A 12492-nucleotide genomic window follows, 5' to 3' on the forward strand; every position below is an offset into this window, starting at 1 on the left:
CCTTCAGAGAACCTATGAATTCTCCTATGTTTTACCTGGATCTTCTTTCCTATCCCATAACTTTTTTTTTTTTAATTGAAGCATATTCTCAAAGATGTCCCAAGTGACACTTTTACCTCATCTTAATTCTGCCATTTCCTTTGGTCTCAAAACTAGATTTGTTTGAAATTAAAAAAAAAACAAACTAGATTTGTTTGGGTGGTATTTTAGCATCTTTCAAAATTTAAGGTAGTGGTATCATTGTTTTTAAACATAATCATATGTGGAACCATGATACATAAATAGATGGAGACAGCGCTCTGGTTGAAGCTGTGAATGGGAAAGGTATAAGTTCTCTTCTTTACCCATTCTACTGCCGTCATCTCTGAGGCATTTACATGGGACCCTTACGCCTCAAGGGATATAGTAAAAAAAAAAAAGAAAAATGTAAGTTTACAAACTAAAGTGATCACAGGTGTATGTGTGTAAACAGTAATCCCTAAATCTGCCTGAGAGAGTGGTTCTCAGAAAGGGGCTGAATCTCAGTGGATGTTTCACTCTCTTTTTCTTATAGTCTGAATAGAAAAATTGCTTCCAAAAATCTTGTAATTATTGTTCTAATAAAGATTAACTAGTCTCTAAAATGTTCTTCCCCTCTCCTTTATAAAAACAGCACCACTGATGGTTTCTCAAGAAGGTCACTGTATCATTCCCCTCCCGGCAGAGTTGGGTAAAAGCTGTAACATTCGACCAGGGGCAACCCTGGGGCACTACCGCTTTATAAGCCTTCTGCTTCCTTGACTCAGGATGCCTCCAGCCACACTATATCATTCTTCATCTTCTAATTGGCAGTATGCGAGTTAAGACAGTATCTTAACAATAGCCACACAGAGAGATTTTCAACACTGATGTTATCTTCTTAACAAAAGCAGAGTTCAGTATTTAATATGAACTACAGAATTATTCATCTGAGCTGAGTGGGCGATAAACACTGCTTTCATCTAAAAAATATTTAACACTGAGCAAAACATCAAAATTAATCAGATATTTCAAGGGGCTTCCAGCGTAATCAGAAATGTCATGTACATAAATACGAATAGTATCAGATAGAAAAGGTTCTGCTGACTCAACTGGATGGTAATCTCACTTGAGAGCTGTTTTTATGAGTAAATGAAATACGCTCTTACTGTTTCAGAGTCTCCAAGGAATCATAATGTCCGTCATAATCAGAATCAAAGACGGGACCACTGACAACATTGAGACCATTTCTTTCTTCAGCATACCTTTGCAGCAGGGTGCCAAGAAAGTAGTGCCATGTAACTGAAACAAGAAGGACGACAGTACAGTTTCAAAAGAACAAGGTGTCATGTTGTCATGTGAAATAAGTCCACACCATGATTCAAAATTAGCGTTTGTCATAATTAGGGGTATAAAGTCAAGTTTGGCCAAGAATCCACTGTTCAGCTTTGGCCCTTGGAAGGACTAACCAGCAAATGCTGAATTCAACTCTACTTGAGGCATCCTTAAACATGTGCATTATCATGAAGCTGTGATCACACATCATCATTAAGCATAAAAAAAAATCATGAACACAAACAAGGCAGGTTATTCAAATTTATTGTTAATACCTGAATTTTTTTGAAATATTCAAAAGCATTCTAGATGTAAATTAGAGTAAAAAATTTCCTTGTATGCTCTATATTTTGAAATTCTATATGTCACAAAGTATAAATGTGTATTTATTCTTATAAGAGTCAAGTATTGCAATAATTAATAATGATGTAAAATCTATTCATTTTAAAATAAAAAACAATTATCAAGAACTTCCAAATAGTTAAATAGTACAATAGACTGAAATTTAATATATGTTAGTAGACCGTATTAGCTACATAACTTAGGAAGAACGTTACATACTTTTTCCACCAAAAATGTTTGTAAACACTTAAGTACAAAGCATAATAATAACTATAGGAATATATCATAATTCTAATACTTGTAGAATTTTTTGTGTACTGGTATTCTCAAAGTTAAACAAACCTATAAGAACACATTTGATATTTAGTCATTTAATTTAGAGCATCAGTCTTATTACATATAAATCATACCTATAATTTAGGGAAATTCATTGAAATTATGAGACATAAGATTAAAATTTTTTACCTTGAAAACTCTGGTACATGGGCACTATATTAGTAGTAAGCAATGCTTCAGAATATACTTGACTTGAACCTTTATTTAATTCTACAAAGAAAATAACAGGTCAACTATTTCATTCTTCACATGTAACACTAGGAATTATACTTTCTCATGGGAGACATTTAAAAACATCAGCTGAATATCATCTTAAACTTGTAAAACTTTCCCAGGTACTGGGTCAAGGGGAAATGCAATGTGTTTGGTCAAGTCCCTTAAAAAAACAAAATATTTGGATCTTTTCTTCTTCAAGATGAATTTATCAATGAAACAGAATCTTTAATATGAAGGTCTCAAATTAAACATATTCAAATTTTACCTCATTTGCCTTATTTCAACTAAAGTATATTGTGTTGACAATCTTCTTTCCTAAAACTCTCTCACAGTGAAAAGAAAAAAGAGAATATCTGGCTTCAGAACAACACCTACTAACTAGAAAAAACATCACAGGATGTCTGCCTCAAAATGCTGTACAAGGCTTCTTTGTATGGACTTTTGGCTTAGACCTGTCTATTTTTATAATGCAATAGCCAAGTTCTGACTTCAGCAGCTTGCTCTGGGGACTCGATTGGATATTGGGTGTATCTGAGCACCTGGAGGCTTCTGAGTTTTGCCTTTTTAGGACGGATTCAAATTGTCTTCTCATTAACATACAAGTCTGCCACTTGAAAACACAGAACACTTAACTTCAAAAAAAGCCAGTCCCTAGGGGCTTTGTATCAGTGAAAGAACAAGCACACTTAGGCTCTCCCTTTACCTAATTCTTTGACAAGTCACATTTTTCTTTTCAAACAAAATGATATCTCCTTCCTAAGAACCCTGATGCATCCTTCTGACCTGAGTTTTCTCAAATTCTGTTTAAAAGAAATGCAGAAAAGTGAAGAATGTTCTATCTACAGTGCCTGCACTAAATCCATCACCCTCCAAACAAAAGTAAAAAGGTTTCCAAAACTCAAGTTTTAGACACTTGAAAATTTTCCCTAATAGTTCTATTTCCCATTCACAATTTTCACCAATAAATTAACAAGACATACACTGCCCCATAAGAAAGAAAAGGAAATGAAAGAGAGAAAGAAGGGAAAGGGAAGGTCAAAGAGGAAGAGACTTACGTGGTGGGGAAAGGAACCCATAACTCAGTTTAGTGTTATTTTTATAAAACGAACATTTATGGACAGGTCTAAGAGGAATTCGGAGATCCTGGTAAAGACAATTGGAAAAGTCTTCTGTAGAGAAACTATCCTGAAGAACAAAATGAAAAGGACCATCAGGGATCAGGCATACGGAAGAAAAACAGAGAGTTTTATAAATAGTTAAAGGTGAATCACAACATAAAGTCATGGAGTTCTGGCTGTCGGTTCATGTCCTTCACCATTTTCCATTTTTCTACGAGAGTATTCATCTTGCTTCTAACTGAAGTGTAAGAACTCTTTACAATATTAAGGGTATTAATCATATATGTGCAAATATTTTCCTACTATGTTGTGCTAATTTTGCTTATAATGTTTTTGTCTACTCAGTTTCAAACTTTTGTGTAGTGAATTGCTGACTTTTAGAGATAGACTCTTTCATATCCAACACAGCCACAACAACAAAAGTAGTGGGGCTTAGGGGGTGGAGAAAAGCCACTGAACAGCAATTCGATACGAAAATCTCAGGAGTAGTGATGACTCTGAATTTTTACAGCTTTCATTATATAAGAAAACTGAAAATTCAGAGTCCAAGAACACCATAATTAAGGTATTAAACAACAATAAATAGGATGGGGACCTACAAAACACTGGGTAAACTGCTATATACTACAAAGTCAAGTAAAATGTGTTTAAAGTGTTTGAAGATGCTCTTTAAAAATTAAAAATCAAATTAAGGTAAAAACATGTTAATAGCTGAAATGTCTGTATGTATTCAATGTATCTATATATAGACACAGAAATTACATATATATACATGTCTCCCTATCTTTTTATTTAGCAGCCTTAGTGAGTAGTAACAAAAGCTCTGTTTTTAAAATCTAACTGCTACAGTCAACTAAGCTCTCTCAAATCCCCTTTCCATCCCTTAAGGGCATCCTGTAGCTTGCCAGACATTTTCAGTTTTTGAAAATCTGGTCAGTCTAGTTTAAAACTTCACTTCCAGATAAGATCTAAATCTCATCTCCTCCCCCCATTCTCTTTCTCATCATTTATCTTTCTACCACAGCACCCAAGGGACGAGAGTGAGGGGGAATGGTGGTCTTATTCTGGGATATTTTCCCCTACTTCTTTCAAGGCCAAACTCTTCTGGTCTGGGTGGTAGACAGGATCCCTGACCTTTCCCTGGTTTGGTCTGGGTGTCTTCCTATAGGTGGTATATACAGTGAGGTAACTGAGCTTTAATGGCCTTCTCCATCACTGAGGACCCCCTACGATTTGGGCAGCCAAGGGAAATCCTTGTACTTACACAGCTATGTACTTTGAGATAAACTGATTGTAAAACTGAGTTCATTAAATTAGAAATTAGAATCATCAAATATTAAAACTGAGAAAAAACAAAAGCAAGGGAGAACTCTTCACTGCACACCCTCATTTCACAGAAGAAGTTTGCTCTGAGTGTCAAAGTCACGTAGCTAGTTAGGAGCAGAGCTAGAACAAGAATCTAATTTTTCTGACTCTCAGTTCAGTGATCTTCTAATTTGGGAACTGATTACAGAGCCAAGATTGACAGTGAGAAACTATGTTTTCAATGTTTTGCTTAATGATAATATAAAATAACCACACAGAGGTAAAGAGGTGACAAATACTTGCATTTCTGTCGATGGTGTAGGCTGTCCAAAGGGGCATCAGGATGTCATGGCTGTAGCCACTCACAAACCGGTGCTGGTAAAGCAGACAGACAGTGCTGTTCTTCCGGAGAATTCTGGGTCTTCCATAAGGTAGAGTGCCACGCTTAATGGCCTTCTCTTGGGTCATAGGGGGAAAATGAAACCACCATTCAAATATGCTTAGTGTGCATGATATGATAATACATAATGATACACTGATCTAATTCTTTCCTCTACTTAACCCTATTGAAAAATTATTTGTAACTATAAACTTAAACTAATTACAAAGAGCAGAACCATACACAATTTAAAAAAAAAGGAGTTCACTGCAGTTTTTGCCTATGAAGATTCTGCAAGATCAATGTAATACTAAGATATCACAAGATATTACATGAAATTGCTAGGAATTTCAGCAATTAGGACTTAAATTATATTACTAAAATTCTTTAACGTTGTCTTTATTACTTATTTTCCAGGATATACTACAGAAGGAAAATTTTCTGGATGATGTGTGTACCTGGAAAGCAAAAGTTCAAAACAAATTATGAGACTACACTGAATGAAACAACAATAGTATGTATACCGTTTACTGCCCCTTTTCCCAAGCATCAGATGCTTTTTTAGAGTTCTTTGTATACATCGTTGAATTTAATTCTTATACAGCCCTAAGAATTAAGGTTATATGCCCATTTTATAGATGAGAAAACAGCAATTTATAGGGAGTAAATGCTTTTTCCATGGACATACGGTTCCTAAGCTCATATTCAAACCCATATCTACTCAGTTCCAAGGTGTCACTTTTCACCACAAAACTTTGCCACCTTGGGGCCATCAGAGATTTCTCTAATTTGAACATTTACAGAGATCTTATATAGAGAAGTTCTATATGAATAGAACTTCATTCATATAAACGAATGCAGAACTTCATTCATTCTGCATATATGAATGCATAATTCACCTTTTCATTCCAGCAAGAAAAAGCTGTGAGCCAAGTAACTTAAGGATCAGAGACTGTGTCAAAGTGATGCTAAACATCCACATTTCATCAGTTGCCTGCATATTCTTAATTTTCATTCAAAAGTTATGAAGAAATAACTTTAGATAAATAAATCAATTTATACTCCCTTATAATTAACTAAGAATTAGGTAAGATAGAAAGCTAATGGGTATTTTAAATGGAAATCTGAGGATCTATTATTATAATATTGTATAAACCTATAAATATCTTCAAAATCTCAAAACACTCCACTAAGTTCATAAAGAGTGATTCAGCTTCCACTAATTATATTACATGCTGTTTCCACTGTAAACATGCCTTCTTTCCTTATGACTAATAGTCTAGACTATCAAGCTAAGAAATCTCTCCAGTTCATCAGGTGGTCCTCCATTACTACCTTATTTTGTTGGTACTCTCAAACAATGACCCAAAAACTAATTCTGTGGTTCACATTGTTGAGAAAAAGCTTGCTTCCACGTCCCAGGCTCAAGACTAAGCATGCCTTACCTTCTGCCACTGTCAGATTCAACTGTGTCTGAAAATCCACAATTGGCAAAATCTAAAAAATTAATGATACAATTTTTAAGGACTGAGAAACATGCTTTCATTTTGTAACAAATGAATTTTACAGTTTAAGTATTCCACCACAGAACAAAGATAAATTTAAAATCATTTTGTGCAAGTGAAAGTTATTTTTTTTGAAGAAGAGATAAAAGAATAGGGATAACAGTTGCAAAAAGACAAAATTGTTAGCATAGCATAACACAAGTCATCGAAAACAAGAATGTAATTGCTGCTTTATAATTCTTATCTCTACTCTAACAGTCTTTTTACAAGTCTAAATTAAACCTAAAACAAAATGGAAAGCATAAGATAAACTACTCAAATGTCTATTTTTATGGACACTATCAATTTTGTTCATAACTTGTCATGTATTTTCATCTCCTTACAACAACTGTATATTAAGATAGGAGTAAAAAACGAAAAGTGTCATAAATCCATTTCATGCCAAAAAATGATATTTTCCCTCTAAATTTAAAATAGGTTGGGATGTATTTTAGAAAAGGAATATTGTGATTGGTTCATAAAAGACCTCACTGCTAGGATATCAGCACGGATTCTGGGATTCAGTACATTTCAGGACTCAGCTAGACCTCTCCCAGCCTGCAGCCAAATCCAGTCTCGACACAGGGGGATAAAAATAGAGTGAGAATGCAAAAACCCGGAGCAGGAAAAATAAATAATAAAAAGGTCGGCATGTGTCACTGGAATTGAAAATAAATATATGTTTACTCTCACTCATAAATTTTAATTTAATCATTATGTATTTCTACAACATATGCTATGCAGAGGGTGTTAAAAAACCATACCCACTGGGCTAAACTTCTTGGGACTACTTACCGAGGGATCACACGAGCAATCGAGGCTCTCCCTGGGGGCTCTTGTGAAGGGGCACTGGACTAAGGAGCGGAATTCTCTGGGATGCTTTGGGGTATAAACAGGATTCTTTAGAAGGTGGTTAAGGCTTCCATGAGTTCCATTATTAGGAGCTGGTGTCAAATTCAGTAAATCTGCGTAATTTCAAGAATGGTAAATAAAGATTTACTTAGAAATTTCAAAACTAAATAAATAGTAGACTTGAACTATGAATTTTATCTTTTTTTTTTTTTAAATGAATTGTTTTTTTTTGTTTTTTTTTTTTTTAAGAAATTCATGTTCTTTTATTTATTTATTTATGACTGTGTTGAGTCTTCGTTTCTGTGCGAGGGCTTTCTCTAGTTGCGGCAAGCGGGGACCACTCTTCATCGCGGTGCGCAGGCCTCTCACCATCGCGGCCTCTCTTGTTGCGGAGCACAGGCTCCAGACGCGCAGGCTCAGCAATTGTGGCTCACGGGCCCAGTTGCTCCGTGGCATGTGGGATCTTCCCAGACCAGGGCTCGAACCCGTGTCCCCTGCATTGGCAGGCAGATTCTCAACCACTGCGCCACCAGGGAAGCCCGAATTTTATCTTTTAAAGCCAAATCTATTTAAGAGTCCTTAACTCTTTACCTAAAATAAAATTATAAATCTCTCTCTCTTGGGTTGTAGAGTATTTATGACCATGCTATTCTCAATGGAAATACTGATATGCATGCTGTACTTCTCTATAAAAATTTCTAAATTTTAATGTATACAATAAATATAGTTATCTCCTGTTGAATGCTTATTATATGCCAATCAGTATGCTAATATATTTTTCTTACTTAATCCTCAAAACAATTTAATAAGTTATTGTCAATATTTGGTAGATGAGTACAGGCAGACCTTGTTTCACTGTACTTCATTTTACTGCACTTCAGAGACACTGCAGTCTTTACAAATTGGTTTGTGGCAACCCCACATTGTCAGATGATGGTTAGCATGTTTTAATAATAAAGTACTTTTAAATTAAGGTATGTATATTGTTTCTTTAGACAGAAGCTATTGCACACTTAATAGACTACAGTATAATATAAATGTAACTTTTATATGCACTGGGAATCCAAAAAAATAATGTGACTTGCTTTATTACAGTCTTCACTTTATTGCGGTGGTCTAGAACTGAACCCGCGATTTCTCTAAGGTATGCCTGTAACCAGAGTGTTTAGCTTAAGATTTCAAGCTACTAACGTAGTAGACCTAGGATTCAAAACCAGCTCTGTCCAAGTCTAAGACTCATACTCTTAATAATAATGATGGCAAACACTTATACAGTAAAGCGCTTATTATATGCCAGGCACTGTTTAAGTGCTTTAGGATATATTAACTCATTTAAGTATACAGGCTCTCACTAGAATAATTATACTTAGAACATATTTAAGGTTTTACAAATGCCCAGTATTGTTATCAGAAAAAGGAAGTAATATTTAAAATGCAATACTCAACCCTAAAAGTACTAATTTGGAAGGTATGGAGTAAACTAAGAACATAGTCAATATGTCCTCCTCCATTTCTATAACCTTGACATTGCCATCAATTCAACTATTATTGCTACCAGAGGATCCACCTGTTTTGTCTTCCTTTCACAACCCCAAACTCTTTTCTCTGGCTTCCACCCTGATCTGGTTCAACTGTCATCTAATGAAGTCCAGGGTCTGGCAAAGTACTGGGCGCTTGGGATGTACAGACCTCCCTACTCTGAGTGTTGTACTTTACCACTGTGCAGTCTAGTGGAAGGAACAGGTCAGTCATCAGATGATTATGTTCTGCACATTTTTTCAATGACTCTGGGTCAGGAAGAAGAAAGGTGGAAATATAAGGGTCTGTCTTGCCATATCATCACTTCCGGAAAGGTGCCCAACATGTGACTTACTTCTCATAATCTTATTCCAGCTCTGTGTTCAGAAGGGATAAAAGATGCCTGTTCACACTTACCACACATTAAGTTATAGACTTCAATATTTTCAAAGGAGTCAACTTCAATGCCATGCTTGAATCCAGGTCCGTAGCCAATAAAGAGGGCCTACGTTGGCCAGAAAAGAAACAGTTTATCTACTCATTTCAGTTATGTATGGAGTTGGTCACCAGAAAGGTATTTTATATCTTCCCCATTGTACATATATAAACTGGTTATATTAAGGTAAGTGGAAAAATACTGTGCCCACTGGACTTTCTAGGATATTATTTTAACCCCTGTTGCACTTTTAATCTAAGGACATCTAGGTTATTTTTCTTAACTGCATTATAATTCCTAACGTGACAATCAGAACAGAATGATGATGAAATCTTTTTTCAACTGTGAAATGGGTTCTAAACCTCATTCTTCCCACCACACACAGTGCCATATGGATCAAATTAGAAAATTATTATGAGTATATTTTGAAAATTTTAAAGTGCTAGGTAAATGGAAGGCATTATTATTTGGGGGGCGGCCGCGCTGCGTAGCTTGTGGGATTTTACTTCCCTGACCAGGATTGAACCCAGGCCCTCAACAGTGAGAGCACGGAGTCCTAACCACTGGACCACCAGGGAATTCTCAGCATTATCTTTATTTAAAACATAACTATGATATCTTTTCACCTATTAAATTACTGGCTTTCATTTACTGTGGAGCAACATTCTTAATGAAGCACAAATACATACAAAATAATTATTAGAAATTTAGTATGAGGTATAAGTCACATTCATAAAACATGAATATAAATATTTAACAAAATTCTATTAATTTATTTAATGTCCAAAGTAAAATAGCTATATGAAACTAAAAGCTTCATTAATTCTCATTCGAGACATATAATGACAGTCTATGATTTTAAGTCTAAAACTTTATATATCAGTTTTTTCTTCAGATATAAACTATAATTTTTACCGTATAATAGGTTTACTCACTTGCATATTTGAAAATGCATTGTCAGAGCCGTGAAATCCACCTCCACAATATTTCCTTTCTGAAGGATTCCTAATTTTCACATAATATAAATTAACAATGTAAAGTCCATTCATAAAGCAAAACTGACAATCATGACATTATTTCCATTAATAAAGAGTAACTATTCTTTAATATTTAATATTTTTCTTTAATATTTTTGTACATTTTTTAATATTCTTTGATCAAAAGTAAGTAACTATTGTTAAGCAAATCAAAAAAAAAGTCAATAAAACCACTTGTCTTTGAAAAGCATTAAGGGGCAGCCACCTTTATCTTTCATTTTGTAGACGAATCAATTATAAGCAATACGGTATAAAGGAGAAAACCATTAGCATGGTTTTGAACCCTAACCATACTATTTATTCACCTGTGACTTTGGCAATTTAATTACCTTCTCGTGGTTTCAATTTGTCATGCTGGGTTTATAAAAATTAAATGGTTTGTACTAAAGAAATGCTTAGAACACAGTAGATGCTCACTAATATTAGTTCTCCCATGAAGGTAAGGACCTCCTCTTCTTTCACATTCTTTTTCTAAACACTGAAAGCACAGCTCTCTAATAAAGGCGAGACAGTGCAATTCTGTTGACTGAATTCTGGTTCCCTGCTTAAGTTTTGCTGGACAGGGGTATTTATCAGCCCTGGCTTCCTGGCAACCATACAGAGTTAATGATCAAGTTTTGAGGTATTAACAATACGAACCATCCAAATAATTTGCTGAACACACCAATAAACTGAGGTTTATTAATGGACTAGGATAACAAGAATGAAAAAACAGCTTTGTCTAATGAAGAAGGTAATGGCTCATTATTATAAAGAGTTTTGCCAATTATTTGTTAGACTCTGAAGGTATTATTAGGCAAAACTGTAACATGCAGAAGACATACAATGGCAAGTGGTTACACAAATGTGGAGCATAAGAAATAATCAAGACAGATGTGAGGGGACAGAGCAGTGGTTCTCAGCTGGAGGTGACTCCCCTCCCCAGGGGGCTTCAGGCAATGTCTGCAGATATTTTTGGTTGTCACAACTATAGAAAAGGTGTTTTTTCATCTAGTGAGTGGAAGCCAGGGATGTTTTCAAATATCCCACAACAGACAGGACAACTCCCCAACCACAAAGAATTATCTGATCCAAAATGTCAATAGGCCAAGGTTGAGAGACCCTGGGATAGAGTGAAGAGAATCATATTTGTAGTTTTCATATAACGACATCATTGGAAAAGGCCCAATGGTTACCTTGAATTACTACAAGATCAAGCTAAGTTTACCTGGGAGATTGTCAGAACTTACAATGCAAGTTGCCACTGAGGGTCCAAATAGAATGTCAGGGGCTCAATCCTGTCACTTTTGGCAAAGTGCAAACGCTTGGGTAAGAAATGTTTCAGGTAAGGTATGAAGTGCTGGTTTGGTTCCTGGCACTGAAATTGTAGAAGGCAAAGAAAAACCATTATTTCCATATTTTCTTAAGTGTAAACTTCCCTTGAAATTGCTTTCTAACTCCATATGAATTTTTTCTCACAAACATTTAATCAGTATGCCCAATAAGTCACAGATGCAAATAAACTGAGTTCTTACTACCTATATAAAGTACAAGTTGAATATTCCCAACTATTGAATGTTCTTATTTTTATAGAAAAATCATAATTATTACATAAGAGTCCCAGGATGCTTAGATTGAGTCACTAGTTTGCCTTTGTGTTACTACTGATGATCATATTTTCAAACACTCTTATAACAATTTTAGGAATTTTCTTTAAAATTGTAAGAATTTTCTATCAAGTAAAAAAATGTAGTATAGATAAATCAGCACTAGGACAAAAGCTTATTTTAAAAAATAGGCATAAGAAAGACTGGTAGAAAATATATCATAATGCTAACAGTGTTTATGGTAGTACAGCTATAGGGTTTTCCCTTCTCTTGTTTTCAGTTATTTCTTGTACTGTCATATAAATTTAACAATGTCAATAAATAAATAAATTCTTAAAATTTTAAAAACCTACATTATTGGGGTATGTCCTCAAAGATCTTTAAAAACTACAGAGCATTTAAATGTTGGCCCAGATACTCAAAAAATTAGATTAAATTCTACAATCCCAAGAACAAATACTGAAACTTTCTTCTAAATATATTTTATACAA

General features: G+C 34.8%; 1 protein-coding gene across 1 annotated transcript in view; it reads right to left on the reverse strand.

The window, feature by feature from the left end:
* ENPP1 (ectonucleotide pyrophosphatase/phosphodiesterase 1) overlaps positions 1–12492 on the reverse strand; it is a 77261-nt gene that overhangs the window by 6557 nt on the left and 58212 nt on the right. The window contains exons 15-23 of the mRNA XM_007190871.2: positions 11645–11772; positions 10314–10383; positions 9360–9447; positions 7368–7537; positions 6474–6525; positions 4953–5107; positions 3282–3411; positions 2140–2220; positions 1167–1299 (exon numbers count right to left, since the gene is read on the reverse strand). Coding sequence (XP_007190933.2) covers positions 1167–1299; positions 2140–2220; positions 3282–3411; positions 4953–5107; positions 6474–6525; positions 7368–7537; positions 9360–9447; positions 10314–10383; positions 11645–11772 — 1007 coding nt within the window. The remainder of the gene's footprint in view (positions 1–1166; positions 1300–2139; positions 2221–3281; positions 3412–4952; positions 5108–6473; positions 6526–7367; positions 7538–9359; positions 9448–10313; positions 10384–11644; positions 11773–12492) is intronic.

Source organism: Balaenoptera acutorostrata, chromosome 14, assembly GCF_949987535.1.
Source record: "Balaenoptera acutorostrata chromosome 14, mBalAcu1.1, whole genome shotgun sequence".
Lineage (NCBI taxonomy): Eukaryota > Metazoa > Chordata > Mammalia > Artiodactyla > Balaenopteridae > Balaenoptera > Balaenoptera acutorostrata.